Here is an 18,116-nt window from a genome sequence, read left to right as displayed (position 1 = left end):
TTTTTTGGCAGTATGGCATTTGTACGTATGGTATAGGTAACAACAAAACATCAATATAAAACTAAAAATTTTACATAATCGTTTTTTTAATATATGATATAATATACATTATAGTATAATGTTATTATGCCATAATATAGGTACCTACTTCTATAGTTGCTTACACTGCACACATAAGTAGGTAACTTAATAAATATAAATATATTTTTAATAATACAATATCGTCGATTTGAAGTATGTACCTATATAGTGCGTTATTGTGGAGTTTTGGGTCACGTAAATGCAATAAATTGTAATTTATAAATAACGGCGGACGTCGGTGGACGGTGGTGTATACATATAATATAATACGTGGCATAAAAAACTTTATATTGTTCTACACCTACAAGAAACCCGTGAATAATTCTATGTTATGTCGTGGAATTTGTGCATCCCATTAGAGTGCGCGCGGGGTAGTCATGGTAGGCACTTGTCTGCTCTGCGAACTTTCTCCCCTCAATATTCAATATTATACTATCATGATAATTGATATAGTCAATCATAAAATACTTTTTTAGTACGTATGGTAAATGTACTTGAATGAGGTTATCCTATAATCCAAATTAGTTTTTATAACTATTAGGTGTGAATATAAATATATTAATATATATATATATGTATACGTAATATGTGTGTGTCTTATGTACTCATGTATGACTACCCTTCCAGAAGTTCTGCGCACGCTTAATCCTACCATGAAGCACAATTATCGCGGGAAGTGCAGGGTACGAATAGTGTCGTCGTTGTTCGTCGGGATCCAGCGCTAAGACAAGTTTAGCCACTACTATATAATATGTACAATTATTAATACGGACTGGCAAACGGCTGTTATCGAGATTTGCCAAAGACGTTGAAAAAAAAAAGAAAAACGTGAAAACTAATCGAGAATTTTGAAAACAATGTGGCCGACGGCCGTGCAGCAGCTATTACCACAGTCCAACGAGGACCGCCCTCACTGGATTGCGACGATAAATGTTCAGGCGACCACTTTTGAACGCGTCCGTTTTAAAATTCCGTGGTGTAAATCCGGGATTCTACTTCACCGTTTCGTGTCGGGTTCCCTATATTTAATACGTTTAAAGGCGTGCTGTAGTGCAGTCGACTTTATTGAGGTTCCATATTACAATATTATAAAGCCTCGCGGTATTCCGACTCTGTCTTCAACTCTTCAGCCACGGTATAAGCTCGGCTGAGGAGACCGCCATCCATCAAAATAACATTGTATATTTGTATAAATTATATTATACGGTATACCTACTCGTGGTCGATGTAACCAGCGGGTAACCGTATCATTTTTCGTCGGTATACCTATTTGGTCATCCGTCGTCACTCGTCGCTGACCGTTTTCTCCCCGACCGTCTCGCCGGCGCGGCGCCATCCAATGAACAACGCTTTTCGACCGAACATTAAAATATATTAATATAATATGACGTTTTGTTTAATGCAGTGACGAAGATCATCTAACCATGAAACACGATCTATAAACAATAATTTAACACTGCGGAACAGTTTTTACCATATTCGATTATAAGCTAAAAAAAACCACAAATAAATATTATATAAACTATGTTTTTCCGTTAAAAAAAATGTAATTAAAACTGGTTACGATTTTTCCAACCAGCCAACCCACTCGTCCTGCACGCTACATTTTTTCATGAAAAATTGCTATGAGTTTTTTTGCTGTAATTCCCTAAAACAGTTTATTTTTTATTGGTAAGATACTATAAGATCTCATCTTGAATAATGTATTTCACTTATTTGGTTCAATATTACCTTAATTCATGAATATAGTCAATTTAAAATAACATTTCAATATGGCATGTTGAACGAAAACCCTACATTCGGGTTATAATGGAATTTCAAGTTTTTCAATATTAATAATCTACACTATAAAAGGAATTTCCAAAATTTAGTCTTTTTATTTAAACTAATTGTTGGTAACATTGATTGTCCATTTCTTATTGAGCTATAATCGATTCGCGAATAAATGAAAAGTATTAATAAAAAAATACCAGAATCTTTATCTTCTCCTATAAATGTTTCAAATGTTTAATGCAGTGGTTCCCTTTTCATCCTACGTCCTCCTTGTAAAATTCCAAACATGTCATCCCCCCCCCCCTTTAAAAATTTATATATCAACTTACAAAGTAATAATATTAAGTATAAAAAAATTATTTAATATGCAAACAAAAATATTAATATAAAATATAAATAGTATAATTAAATTTAATGAGAAATTTGAGACCGTTTCCTTTTGATAACCATCGAACATTTGTATGAAAAATAAGCAAATTATGATCGGAATCCATACCAATACATAACTGTTTGAAATATCGTAAATTCAGGGCCTCTCCTTTAATAATAATGTGAGCGGCAGGTAATAAGGCTAATATTGGTTTTCCAATCGTGGTAATATTGATGAGTTCAAATCGTATTTAAATATGAAAATATTTTTTTTTAAAGTGTTATTATTAATTTATCGTAGTATACAACTATATAGATATATGTTAAATATTTTGTATTGCAGTTATCGTATACTCGTAATATGTTATTATTCGTAAATGGAGTTTTATTCCGTAGCAAAGATTATTTGCATTATTATTATTACATTATAAACTATAAAGGTTGTGTACATCAGTCCCTTTTTACGCGCCACCGGAACTGTCGTGCGACAAAATAAATCGCGACATCCCCGCACCTATATAATATGCGTCTATTATACGACCAGTTTCAATTTACCCTCCGTTTTTTTTTTTTACTTTCCGGGTTAGGTCGAGCACTTGGGATTTTATTTAATGGGTTTGGAGTTATGACTACATGTTATATAGGTACCTACTCCAACACGTGTAGTGTATCCCACACCGCTGCAGTGTTAGACTACACTATACACTATATATTTTATACATATGCACGCGGCACCCGACCCCGGAAAGGTGCAAACTGACTCGGAAAAAACGTAGAATTTTTGTTTAGTCGTATATAGTTTTAATTATAATCTAAATACGTATATAAAGGTAATAGTATACTCACTCGCACATGCGCTGGATATACACGCGTTCAGTGTACAATTTCTTGGAGATTAACTCATTAACTATATTATAGCGGATATTATATTATACTCTTTTCGAATCAAAAACCCTGATCAATAATAAATACAAATTTAGAGCTCGTCGTGAGTGTATTTCGGATAGGTACATCATCATTAAGTTTTCGTAAAACGGTTTTTTTTTTTTAATATTCGCGCTTCTCGCGCGTCTGCAGTGCGTGTGGTTGTTACTGCGCAAACATTTTTTTTTTTTTTTAATGAAGACAGAATAATATACAGGATTCTATTTATATTAAACACGCAGACCCGCAGTTTATGTTCAGCTTTTGTCTCTTATTACGTACGGTTTACAATATTCTCATTACGGGCTTTAACGATTAATTTAATTCCAACTCTCGAACTATTGGAAGGGGGCCAAATACGAATACTTCAAACGGCCTCGGCTTTCAATAATTCAAGCGCAGTATAAGCCTATATAGTAGTTAGATAATTTACAATTGGTAGTTATTATTTGAATATTACACGAACGACATAATATTATATATATAGGTATCGTACCTATATATAGATAGGTTTGCCTAAAATGGTATAGTTATATATGGTATAGATATGCTATAGTTCTTTATAATAATATACTCAAACCCAATCTTAGGTAATTGCGCACGAAAACTCGATCGGTTAATAAACTAATAGCAATTCCTGAAACATTAAATAGTTTAAATTTAACCTAGGCGAGGTCGGGTAATACAGCTATAGGTGTAATATCATGAGATGTGATAATATCATATATTAAATAGTAGATGAAATAACTGAAATTTATCCAATCTGTCTTTAACCAACCGTTGAAATAGAGATTGATTATTTAACAACCCACCACCAACCCATCACCATCAAACGCCTTAACTGATATCAAAAACAATATCATAATGACACATAATATATTGAGCCGTTTCCCTTTACAGTACCGTCCTGCACAACAAAGTAACAACAATGCCTCTGCTGCCGACGACGACGACGACGACGACGAAAACGACAACGATGAAGAAGCAAACGACGGCGATGACAACAATAAACGACTGCAGCTTCAGCCGCAGCAGCAACAGCAACTGCAATTTCAACGGCGACAACATTTGCTGCAACAGCAACAGCATCTGATGCAGCAACAGTGCAGTTCTTCGGAGTCTGCCCCGACGACTCTGATGCCGGCGGCGGTGCCGGTTGTGCGCGTCGTCAAGCGCAGGAACACGGCCAACAAGAAGGAACGGCGACGGACGCAGAGCATCAACAACGCGTTCTCCGACCTCCGGGACTGCATACCCAACGTGCCGTCCGACACCAAACTGTCGAAAATCAAAACGCTCCGGCTGGCCACGTCTTACATTGGTTACCTGATGACCGTGCTGGACAGCGACGACCCGGACACAGACGGTTTCAAAGCCGACCTGTCCGCGCACACGTCCAAACGGTCGGTGCAGACGCCACACGTGCAGGCCGAGAAGACCCAACAACAGCAGGTTTGTACATAAAAACCTTACAATAACTTATAAGTTATAAGGTTAGTTACATAAAGTAAAATGAATAACAATTACAAATTAGACAACTTAATATATAGGTATAGTTTAAAACTGTACCAACCAATTATTATATTATGGTTGTGTGAGATTTAAGTTGTGGGGGGAGGGGATTGGGGACAACAGTATTTGTCATAATGTGAGCTGTATATTATAATACAATAAAATTGGTATTGAATATCGTATTAGATTCTGAGTGAATTTTAAAAATATTTTGTCTTGTTTGGAGCTGTTTACGGATATACTCAGTTTCCAACTTTTTTTAGGTTTTTTTTTCTATGAATGTCAATAAAACTTTATTTGTTGGATTAAAAAGCTTGAAAATTTAATATAAGGCTCCTACTATATTGTTACAATGACATTTGAAAAATATTAAAAATCCTTAGTCACAGTTTTTTGTTATAAGCATATAAAGTTCAAATATTGACAAAATACGGAAAAATCACGAAAATTAGCAAATCATTTTGAGTTGAGAATTCATAAGAATTTTTCTTTTTAAATCTAAGATTTGAAAATGTATACAAGATTCCTTACAAGTTTGTCTACCTTTATCAAAAAAAAATGTGTACAAACAAATAAAATAAAATTTTTATGAGCGTTTGGAGTTCATATTTTTACAATATTGGATATTTACTCGATTTCTCATGTAGTGGTTTTGTTATTTTATTATTATTCAAAAGCGAATAACTGTAGACATGTCGTAGGCCGTATGGAAAATTAGTCTTTTTGCGAAAAAATTTACAATGATTGCGTAGTTCTTAAAAGGCCTGAATGCTGTTAGTCCGTATGTAATAAGCCTGAAAAACAGCAGGCCATTTGGAAAAATAATAAGTAGTTCGCAAACGGGCTACCCCATTGTAAAGAGTCTAGTCTTTTCACAAAAAGACTAATTTTCCATACGGCCAACGACAGATAAATGAAAATTTTACTGAATGTTTATATTTTTATTTTCTATAAACCATAACATTTTGAAAATATTTAACTCTTTTTGAGCTGTTTACGGGCATTGACAGTTTTCAATTCTTTTAGGTTTTTTTTCTATAAATATCAATACAATTTTATTTGTTGGGTAAAAATGGGTGAAAATTTAATGCAAGGCTTCTGATATATTGTTACAATAGCACTTGAAAAATATTATAAATACATAGCCACAATTTTTTTTATAAACATTTAAAGTTCAAATTTGACAAAATGCACCAATTTTAAAATTTAATAATTATTTTGTAGTTTAAAATTTATAAAATGTTCAACTCTTATAGCCAATGATTGAAAAATTTAAACAAGGGTCCACGTAGATAAGTAAATATATAAATGACTTTATTCACAATAATATCATTAAATGTATATATAGTAATATCATAGACTGACTGACCGTTTTCGCTCAGAATCGTTTTTCTTATACAATGATATTATATTATCATTGGATTCAAATTTAACACCATCCATCACAGTGACCCACTTGTAACCTACTATACAGCGATGAGCGACATTTTTTCGTGTGATAATAATAAATAGAAAACCGTAAATCCTATTTAGAACTATCGGAAACCAGAAATCATAATATAATATTTGGACGTATAAAATCTGTCTGGAGTATAATATTATGTTCGAGTAGCTGCACTGTAGCAATATACCATAGCTAAGGCCTATATACTCGAAATTCGTGCAACGATTTACGATTTACGATTATTTACATATGGGTACCACTATTATACCTATGCGTATTTATAACGTAATTTTTCGAACCCTTTTTACTATAAAAACGTCGTTACAATCTATACAAGCGAACGTTGGGTTTTGTCTAGCGGCGCTCGTCGCATCGTGGGAAAAAACACCTAAAAATCGATTTCAATTTAAAATAAAACAACATATTAATTGTTCAAACCGCGCACATTTTCCAAAGAAAATCGCCTATATACGCGTCCAAATTTACATTCACATATCAATCAAGGATTCAGTGAATTTTCAACAACGCATAATAATATAGCGTCACACACATTTATTAAACGGCCAACTATGTCGTATAATGCAAAATTTTTTTTTTGTTCAAGCGATTCTGTTAATATAATATAATATTATTACGCCACTGTTACTATAACCTTGTCACATTACGTCCAAATTCGATTGCCGTTTTTAATGCAGTCGCTCGACGTTCGCTATACACCCGACCCATCTGCAGTGTAATTAAATAATATACGCACGCGCCTGCAATATCGCGGAACCCTAAATGTTATGACTGGAGAGTGATATATTTACCACGCGATTACCCCAGCAATCAACTATAAACCATAACCGTGTTCAAACGCTTTATTATAATACACTTATCATAATATTATAATGCCATAATTATATTATAATATATTGTAATAGAACCGTCTGGGACGGCATCGTACAATATTGTGTATATAGGTATTTACACGTCTGACACGTGACACTTCGAGGGCGATATCTATTTACTATTATATCAACGACGGCTATTATATATTATATTATACATAATTATAATATGATGTGCACACTGCGGCAGCAGATTATTAAATAATAAATATTAATGCGTATAATATTGAATAATAGTATCTATTATATAATATTATTATAATTGTATCAAAATATACTTTTAAATGGTATTAAAATGTATGATTTATTTTTTATAGATGATGATCGCCCGAAACCCTTTGAATCCTACCAATGACCACCAACACCAAGAACACCAACACCACCACAAGCGGAGCAAAGGCAGAACCGGGTGGCCACAAGACGTGTGGGCATTAGAACTGAAACAAGAACAAGTGTAACCACGCACCCGGTACAAGCCTTTTCGGCGACCTTTTTTTGTTATTGTCGAAGAATGATGAATAATCATTTAGGCGCGGAAAGATTGAATCGTCTGCCCACGCGTAAATATAAGGATCACCATAGCGCGGATCCTGAGTGTATATAATAATTAGTTATAACTTATAAGTAATATAATTTATATATTATCTATTATAATACTATATATGTATATAAAATTGTACGCGAAACCATAATAATTATATGTGTATATTATAAAGAATGCAATAATGAGACATAATAGTTTATTATATTTATTAATCCTGCAACGATTCGTCGCACTAAACAAACCACGCTATTATAAATTAAATGTTGGGCAAAGTACGGAAGTATACATACAAATATATCCGTATGACTGTATACAATATTATATACCTAAAGACAACCTATTGGATAAAGTAAAAATATTATTTATAAATTATGAAACGTTCATTTCGTAAATTACACGGATAATTTGTACATTATCTACGGCTGAGTAAAAAAAAAGTACACTTTTATAAAACGTACCATAAAATAATGATTAATAATTTAATAATAATAATTTTTTTTATTAACTAATAATGAATATGGAATAACTAGGTATCTAACTTGATGATTTGTAGAGTTTGGCATGTTGGCCATTCCACAGACATCATCAATTTACGATTACAGAAGATTATTGCATATTGACTCGGATTGTTATCATCAGAAACAAAATGGCTGCGTAAAGGATGTCAAAAATATACATTTTTCGTATCATCAAAAACACGCTGACAAAAGCTAACAAATCCAAAATTCCCGCGCATGTATACTTGATTATTATTGGTCCCTTTACGCTGCCATTTTTGTTTTTATCATCAAATATTTGATCTAGTAGGGGTATAAATACAATAACCTTGTATATTTCAACCATGGTACAAACTACAAATTAGCTGGATAATCTTATGTACATATAAGGCTTACATTACTCGTGTAAAACGTAGGTACACTCCCCGTTTTTGTACCTTACTCGTTACATGTTGATACTTAAACATGCTCATTTTTCGATTTAATAATACTCTTATTCAAATTCTGATTTTTAGAATTTTTAAGCATATTTTCAAATTCCTGATATTTTCTGTACTACGTGAGTGTCCTATGGCGATACAAACTTCTATTTTTCAAATGACTTTATTTTAAATTTATATTAACATTTTACTGAAAATTATTTAGCAGTTGATTTTCTTGAAAATGATGATGTACCTAAATTTAAATTCTAATAAGTAGTTTCTGAGTTATTAAAATGTTTATACTAAGAATAATTATCCATAAAATATAAAGATCAATAGTGATTACTAACATTTTGAAATCATCTAAGCAATCATAAAGGTACTTAATGGTAATAGCCAATATGTTAATTAACATATTGGCTATTACCATACACATATATTATCCTTAGTATACAAAGTTATATAACTCAAAAAAACACCTGCTCTTTCAAATTTTGATTTAGAATTTATATACATCAAAATCAGAATTTATTTAAATATGCATAAGTATAATTTAACCATAAAACTGAGGTGAACATGCTTAAAAAATCATTTCGTATACCTACCAATTCGATTGTTAAATGTAATTTTATTTTGTATAACACATTTCAACTGCATCATGGAACAACCACCGCGAAAACGGTCCAATTATTTATGTCTGTAACAGACATAGGTACAGTGGCGACTTTCCTCATGTATATAATATTTATACATAAATGTATTATGTATAATAATGTGTAAGTCGTAAGACATTTTATTTTATTGTAACTTTTTAACTTATAGGTAACTTGATTGTTTCTTAATTCATGCGAAATCAACAAATATTTGCCTAAACTTACCCTAACTGAGTTTAAAAACAACCATTTACTTGTCGAGATTTGTATAATATATTATGCCCATAGTGTAAACTTCTGCAATTTGGTTTCACAATATAATATGTATAGTGATCGTTCAATATTCATTTTTTCATATTATTATACGATAATAATATTTTCATATTGTTATATTATACACTAATACAATAATATACGACGCCTTCAACATAGGGGAGGGGTATCCGGATATCTACCCACCGTTGAAATATAGTGTTTTGTATGCAGAACAAAATATTATGTCTATATACAGAAATAATGAAGGGCAGAAAGTAGGTGCGGAACGATCTTTGCACAAGCATGTAATTAATAATTATACATTTTATCGAACGCTGCTGCAACTGAGTCCTGTAAATATAATAATATGATTCACCGCGCGAATATCGAGTCCCATCGTCCTGCTCGAGAGAAGTAAGATTGGACCTTTGTTATAATGATAGGTATATTTATTATTTATTATTTGTTGTTCTTTTTTTTATAAACCTGTTGAGTATTTCTTAATTATTTCTATAGGTACCATACGATGTAGCATTCTATATTATATTGAATATTTAACGGGATGTATACATTATTATTGTACTCATATAAATTATTGTATATATACATCGAAATAGGTATCTACCTATAATCAGACTCGGATTCAGGGGGAGGGCTAAAGCCCCTTAGGAAGGCCCCATGGAAATGTTATGTATTATGTATTTATTTAAATTCAATAAATCATTCACACGTCTTAAGATCCATAAATTTAAAATATCAATAAAATTGTTAACATTGTTATCAAATCGTATCCATAAATTGTAATCTATTAAGTAAAACCGGTGCTTTTGAAAGGTAAAAATTGAAAATTCTCAGAACTTTACTAAATAATCACGTAGAGGGGGTGGAAATATGAACCTTTGTTAAAATTTTACTATCAAAATAATATTGTTTGGTAACCTAAGTTACCAAAACATATACGTCTTTTAAAATGTTTTAAGTACTACTTCTTTTTCTAATCTGCCATATTAAGTGCATACCTACATAAAGTCCCGGACCTGAACTTACAACACTATTTTTTGAAAAATATCTATTCGAAAAATTAGAGTAACCTGCACTGAAACAGACCACTTTGTATACGCATCAATATATTATTATGGTGCTTCAAATTACAATATATAATAATATATTGTCTTGGTGGGCTCAGCGCACACATGATTCGCGGTGGTAATGTAATATATATATATATATAGACTTAAATCGTTTTGTAAACAAGACCTCATTAGAACATAATATAGGGATCACTCCCCGACCAGACAATACTGTATACGTCTATACAATAATATAATAATCTATATATAATAATATATAAAAGGCAATGTGTATAGGGCTCAGAAGATGTTGGTTTGCATGTTTTTTGAGGGATATTAGATTTGTTGCCGAGTAAGATAGAAATAAATATTAGTTTTAAGACATTACGAAAAAAAAAATATTAACTATTTATACAGGTAGTGCATATTTTTATATGTCTTGTGGTATTTTAGTTTTAAGGGCATAATTCTTAATTTTACAATTTTACAATTTTTAGAGTATATTTTATGATTATGACCAATAAATAATAATACAATCTAAAAATATGAAAATTTAAATAGGTAAATATACATTAATTTAGAGAGATCTCAGTTTTCATTATATGTATATATAGTATTGAATTGTGTTTTTCAAATACCAAGCTGGTATAAAAAAACAACATTTATTTATTATTTTATTTAAATTATGGGTTTTTCATCTATAATTTGTAACTATACATATAATTATAATAATAAGAAGAATTGTATTCAATAAAAAGTTTTCAAAGCTATTTATTTATTATTTAAGTTATTTTGAAAATTAGAAATTATGTTTTAAAAATTGACAAATAAAGCCAATAAAGGTATCTATTTTTCATTTATGTAATTTTAAGAGTTTAACTATAAAGGCACATCGAAATATCAAATTAATTTAACTTGACTATAACAATATAAATTCTAAACTGAACTGTTTATAATTTCATAAAATATGATTTTTACGAGACTCTTTTGTGGTTCTATAGAGTATATTATAGACTAATAGACTAATCAGTAATCAGTAATCACTAATATAATTTAGACTTTAGAGTGATTCCGAAACGCATTCTGTCATCTAAAACTTAAATATACTGAGTAAAGACCATCCTCCACATGACTATACGGTCCAGAAAGCTCTGTGTCTATCATGTCTGGCTAATAGGCATATGCATGTTCGAGGTATAGGCTAATAGGTATAGGCATGTTTAACCTATAATATTCCTGTGCAAGTCGATTACCTTGCAGAACTATTGATGTTCCCTCTTTGCTCTTACAAGTGAACTTTAAAGTTCCTTTCCATTCAACAATAAGGTACCAATAACTAATAAGTGTCTCATGCTGTTCCCCATCCACAGCACCAACTACAACTATTGATGGAACATGTAACCAACTGACCATATATGCGATGAGTCTGGGTAACGAACAGCCATGCGCCTTACTTATCGATTATTATGTAATACTTTGAAGTGTTATTGAATTTGTCATTTATATACAAACTTAATTTGTAAAATATAATAATTATCCCATTTAGGTATACCAAATTCTAAATAATAACAACTATTTGCAGACTTATAGACCAAATGTAAAATATAATATATTGTAGTATTGGTCCAACTCCCGTAACGAGTATTGGAAATCCTAAGGACTACCCCGAATTTATAATAAACGGATTAAATTAATAATATTATCATTATCGTTTTTATTAGACTACGAAAAATACCGACTACGCTAAATCATAATATATAATATAACATATATAATGAATTTGTGAGTTTCGTTCTTGTCCCATCGTTCGGTTCAAAGCACGAGTTATGCACCTCACGGAAGTCGTCTACACGGCCTGACGTCGCGCCGCCGCCGATTCTGCGGCTGTTTGCGGTGAATGTTGTTGCTGCTGCTGCTGCTGCTGCCGCTGTTGTTTGAGCAGCGTCGCGTTCGACTGCTGGTACAACGCGTTTCTGGCGTCTCGCCGGTACAGCAACGTTTCGCGGCCTAGCCTGGGCACTTGCGGCTGGGCCATGACCGCCTGCCGGCCCAGACGCGGCGAGAAGGGTGGCGAGTACGGCGGCGATCTGGCTGAGTGCCGCGACCGCGACGCCACGTCGTCATCGTCCTCCTCCGACGATCTGCCGTTCCTCGCGTTCTGCTTCATCTGTATTTGATTGTACACTGCCGGGAATAACGCACAAGTATAAGTAAATTATTTTTTTCTATGGGGGCCTATAGAGGGGGGAGAGGTCTAGACCACCCGTCGGCCCACGCCGACACCCTGGGGGCAGATAACCCCTTTGTTTCTTGAAATGTAATATATTCTGTGATTTAAAATACTAAAAATTAAAATACGTGGTCCATTACTGTTTCGATAGTCACAGCGTATACCTCCACGCGCATCGCGCTCGTTAGCGTTATCAGCCATGCGCCTTCCGTTCAATAATAATTTCTCATTAAAAGTTAGTGTTTTTATATTATATTAAAACCAACCATGTTTCGTAGTTATATGTAATTCAGACTAATATTAGAAAACTAACGTGAGAACTAATAGGTAATATTATAGTAATAGGTACATTTAAAAAAAATACGAAATTCGATCAATAACAGTCATTATGCGTATAATTATTATGATATCAGATATTCAAAATCAGTTATAGTTATATAAGTCAAGAATTTAAAAAAAAAATGAACTGTTTTACGAATATTTTTAAACAAATTGTCGAAACCGGAAACAGTGATGATTCAGTATTTTTATTAGAACGAACATTATGTTCATGTTCGTATAATTTTTATGTATAACAATTTTACAATGATAATTATAATTTATTATCTATTTATAAATAATATCACTTTTTTGTATTTGAATGCTATATTATACTTAGTAAAAAAATATTCAAATAGGTACGTGGTTTGTATACGTATTTTTTGTATTTATATTTTTGTATTCAAATACTTTTTTAAAAAAGTTTCCATTATTAATATTAAAATATATGACACTATACCAAATTATTGGCCAGTTGAAAAATATTTCTCGAAGGGCCGAGACTATAGGTACTCAATCCGGCCTCGGTCCTCGAGTATTCTGAATACAAAATATACTTATACTAGTTATACTTTACAAAACTAGCCTGCTGGCACGCGTATATAATTTTATTTTTGTATTACCGTACGAACAAAAACACGCCTCCAACACCCGAAGATAAGACACTGCTCACAGATCTACACTGTGGCCTGCAACGGTACAGCTACACAGGCGATCGTATAACGCGTTATTTACATTTTATATAATGATTTGTTATTCCTGCAATTTGGGGCGGTGAAACGATAGTAATTATTATTATTTTCGCAGGGTCTGGCGCAGGGTATGGTGGTGGTTTCCAGAAGGCTTCCAGCGTCACGCCCCCCCCCAAAGGCTAAGTCGGGTCGGCAATTTATCACGATATTGTGATATTCTGCAATGCCCAATGTATATTGTGTCATATTATATACGACGACGCGCGGTCTGTATCAGTATCGGATAATATTACGGCAAAACAAAAAACGCGATAACCATACGCTTCGACGCAATTTTAAACGAAACACGTTACACAAGGCACTAAGGCAGATCCCAATATTATTCTATGTCATTGCCATAACGTCATATGATTATAAACATAAGCGTATTGCTGGAAAAAAGATACCTAGTACATGTGTATATTATGTAGACCGGGACGGCGAAATATATAATAGGTATAATACTATAATATATTAATATGTACGATATTATGAAATTAGTACAACATGATGGTTATCGACGTCCACGCCCAGCGGCGTAATTACGCGGTGGGTGATGTGGGTGATGTGGGTGATATTGATATAATATATCATCCATCAGAACCTTCTTTCCTGTTGGCTTGTTTTTACTTTATTATAATATTTATCGTTTTGGCACAGAAATGAATAGGGAAATATGTCTTGTAAACTTTGGTTTTATATATTATATAGGTGAACACGCATATATTGTGCAGTCTTGTAATCAAGATTTAGTATCTCGTTTATTCTGTTTGAGATTAAGCAGTAACTGGTAATATAGGTACTAATAAAGTATGTTTAAATAACCTACTAAAAAATTACAAAATAAAATATTAAAAATTATTCTAAATAAGGATTCAAGATCATACCGCACAATAGTACAATATAACGATATGTATACCTATAGGTACTACCAGTAAAATAAAAATATTAAGTACTACATTTTAAATAATCTTACTTTTAAAACCGAACACGAAAATATCTAATGTCAAAGTACCAATCATGCCCAAAAAATGAACACAACTCACATGCTTATATTATATCAGTCTAAAAATTTACAATATATTACCATATAAATTATTATTAAACATAGTTAGGTACTCGGTTACCCGTAATAAATGTATAGAATTATTGCATTACTTATTACATTAATTAAATGATGATTTTATTAATTATTAATAATTTTAGTTTTTTAGATTTATATTGTATTCTTTAGTTACACGATTTTCTACACTGTAATAGGTATGTATAGTGTATGAGCTTGTTTATGAGTGACAAGAATGATTTTTGACCGATAAAATTATTGAATATTGTAAAAAATTTTGACTTTTGTTGCGTCCGCATAATATCTAAATTAGGTATACCTAGTTACCTTTAGTCTATACATTAAATTATTGAGATTCGTTCATGGTTTCGAAAGTAGTCTTGAAGAACCATATTTGTCTAATATACTGCGGTTTGGTGTTAGTTTGTCCATACTGTGTGATTGGTTTAGTGGTATCATATGACAAGTCAGTTCAAAATGTCTAATAGATAATAGTGATTAGGTATGTTACCTACCTATAGTTTGTTTATGTGAAATAGGATTAATAGGAATAGTTAACTAGGTATATTATTATTGTACTCCAATGAAGATATAAAATGTCTTAACTCTTATTAAGTAGGTAGCTCCACGTAACTGGTACGACAGCATTAATTATTGCAGCCTTCGGTTATTAGTTATTAGTTATAAGTTATAACTATCATAATATACAGGCATATATTATCTGTATCCGGTATAAAATAATAACACATCATATTATAAAACATTTAGGTAATAGGTAGGTATAATATATAGAGTACCACATTTTTAATATTTGATGACTTAAAAGTAAATCCAATATCTTTTAGAAGATTACTATATAATATATTAAAGTTATAATATTATGTGGAGTACTTTTAAGTTGTATTAGATTAATGATATATAAAATGTATGAGGTGGTTACTAATTTTGTTTTCTTCAGTTTTCATAGCCAAACGTGCAAAATAATATATTGTTCGTTGAAACCCTAATCTGACGTCCAGATGGATATTTCTTGAAATATTATACCAATACGCGTGTACGATAAACAGAAGCACTGAATACAGTATATCCGTGTGTTGTACCAGTACCATCCTTTTAAGTCGAATTATTGTGATAATATCACTGAGTCACTGGTGGGCGGACAGCTGCAGGTTTCTTAAATAATATATTTAGGTAGGTACATGGCAGTATAAGCGTTATATATATATATATATATATTATACTACCAGAGGCAGTGGCCAGAGAGTCATTATGGGGTGTGTTCATAAGTCATAACTGATATAATACCGAAACATGTTATATTTAATGTATGAGATCAATCACGCTGGGGTGTGAAACAAAAACAAAGAAAAAGGGGCACAGGCATAAGTACGTCGTGACTATAATATGGGTCATATTTCTCATATTAGTACAATATCACCATTATATTCACCACTAAGACTTATAATAGTCATTACCACTATCCCATTAATTAAATATAATAATATACATATTTTAATCAAAATATATTAAATAAAAATATATATTCAATCAATATTACTCTACCTACGTCCTACAGTTAGTAGTTACGTTATAAATTATAATATAGTTATAACGATTAGAAGACAAATTTAAATAGGTTATAATATATTTGTCAGAATTAAATATTGGTTAAATCATATAAAAATGCGATTCAAACCTTTATACGACCTACCCCCATATTATACTATTATCAAAGCTATTTTAAAACCCTTTGAACGAAATCTAGAAGATTATGTGTTATAAAGTATATGCTATTCATAGTCCAAAGAAGTTTTTATACAAAATTGAAACATAATTTATCAAACGGATACGTGTATGTCTCAAAGTCATAGGAAATCAGATTTATGTATACTCCCCGACTGCAATTAATGCATATAGCCCATATATAGGTATGGCAGACAGTGAAATACTAATATATAAGTGAATTGTAACATATTATGCAGTAATTTTTACTGCATTATAAAACTTACCCATACGGCCATACTGCAATCGTCAGTTGGCCAGTTGGCTCACGTTATTAATTAATAATACATAATTAATATATATTATACATTTATACAGTACACGAAGGTACCATAATACTGATATTTAATATCTACGGTATAGTTTATACTACCTATATAAAAAAATGTATTATTGATAGGCCCAATTTCAGGCCCATTGACACCCAGTCCGCCCAGGTTCAGGATGTATTATTACACCGATACGAAAATGTCAAATAACTAATAAAAATTATTGGCAAACCTCATATTATCTCAATACCTTATGATGCGCTCAATATAGTGTAATTTTTCCCGTTCCCCCTCCTCCACCATTACCATTTTATGTACTCACGGGAATTATCGATGATTGGTACGAGCACCCACGGCACGTTATTGATCAGATCCGAGACAGCGGCCTGCTCTGCCGCCGCGGACGTCGAGCCCGCGGCCAACGGATTTTGTTGCAGCAGCGACGAAGCGGCCGGCCCGATCGCGTTTCCGTCAACGGGATGCACGACGCTACCGCTGAACGGCGATCCGCCACGGCGTTTTCTGCGGCCCAACCGCGGCCCAAACCATATGCCACCGTTGCTTGACTGAGTCGTTCCGCCCCGTTTGTCGGCCCCGAACAGCGGTGTGGCCTGCACACCCGTGACCGGAAATCCACCGCCGAAATAGCCAGCGCCGCTTGAACCGCCGCCGCTTTCTCCCCGTCCGACGCCCCCGCTAATACCGCTGCCGCCGCCGTAGTCGTACCACAACAAATCGGCGACGGGCCTCTGTTGCGCCGCTGCCGCTGCGGCGTCAGCCACCACCGCTGAATAATCGTAGTCCAACTGCTCCATAAACTTTTGCGCTTCTTGTAAGTCTGTATAAGCAATAATAAATTATACAATATATTCAGCATCCCGACACGAACCCATATGATAGGTCATAGGTACTCAAATTATACATTAAAATACGATATTACGATCTGCAAGAAAATTAAAAATATACATTTCGGGGGAAAAAATCGTTTCGAAGGGATTAGGATTTAGAAGGACATGCACGACAAAGCCCGCCCGCACACGGTTTTCGCCACCAGAACAAGTTAAGTGTGCATAACATAGAAATTATTAATTAATAATTATAATATCACCTCAGAATTTTTGAAATAAAATATAGTATTCGATGTTTTTTATCCAAACCTATTAGGTACAATAGGTACGTCGTAGTGTCGTACATATTATTTGTTAAGTACCTAACTTAAGAAGACGCTACACCCGCATGCGTTGTCTCCGTCTTACAAATGTACAACATAGAAAAAACTATTTTATGCA

At 32.8% G+C, this 18,116-nt stretch overlaps 2 protein-coding genes across 2 annotated transcripts in view; one reads left to right on the top strand and one right to left on the bottom strand.

The window, feature by feature from the left end:
* Positions 1-7,686, top strand: part of LOC100168554 (lateral signaling target protein 2 homolog) — a 10,709-nt gene extending 3,023 nt beyond the window's left edge. Inside the window, exons 3-4 of the mRNA XM_001945285.5 lie at positions 4,048-4,599; positions 7,311-7,686. Coding sequence (XP_001945320.1) covers positions 4,048-4,599; positions 7,311-7,451 — 693 coding nt within the window. The 3' untranslated portion in view covers positions 7,452-7,686. The remainder of the gene's footprint in view (positions 1-4,047; positions 4,600-7,310) is intronic.
* A 4,438-nt stretch (positions 7,687-12,124) lies between these two features.
* The window catches only part of LOC100574096 (serine/threonine-protein kinase STE20), a 10,302-nt gene continuing 4,310 nt past the window's right edge, over positions 12,125-18,116 (bottom strand). The window contains exons 2-3 of the mRNA XM_003245605.3: positions 17,150-17,665; positions 12,125-12,618 (exon numbers count right to left, since the gene is read on the bottom strand). Coding sequence (XP_003245653.1) covers positions 12,281-12,618; positions 17,150-17,665 — 854 coding nt within the window. The 3' untranslated portion in view covers positions 12,125-12,280. The remainder of the gene's footprint in view (positions 12,619-17,149; positions 17,666-18,116) is intronic.

The sequence above is a fragment of the Acyrthosiphon pisum genome, chromosome A3 (genome assembly GCF_005508785.2).
Source record: "Acyrthosiphon pisum isolate AL4f chromosome A3, pea_aphid_22Mar2018_4r6ur, whole genome shotgun sequence".
Classification (NCBI taxonomy): domain Eukaryota; kingdom Metazoa; phylum Arthropoda; class Insecta; order Hemiptera; family Aphididae; genus Acyrthosiphon; species Acyrthosiphon pisum.
This window is presented reverse-complemented; position numbering and strand designations above follow the sequence as displayed.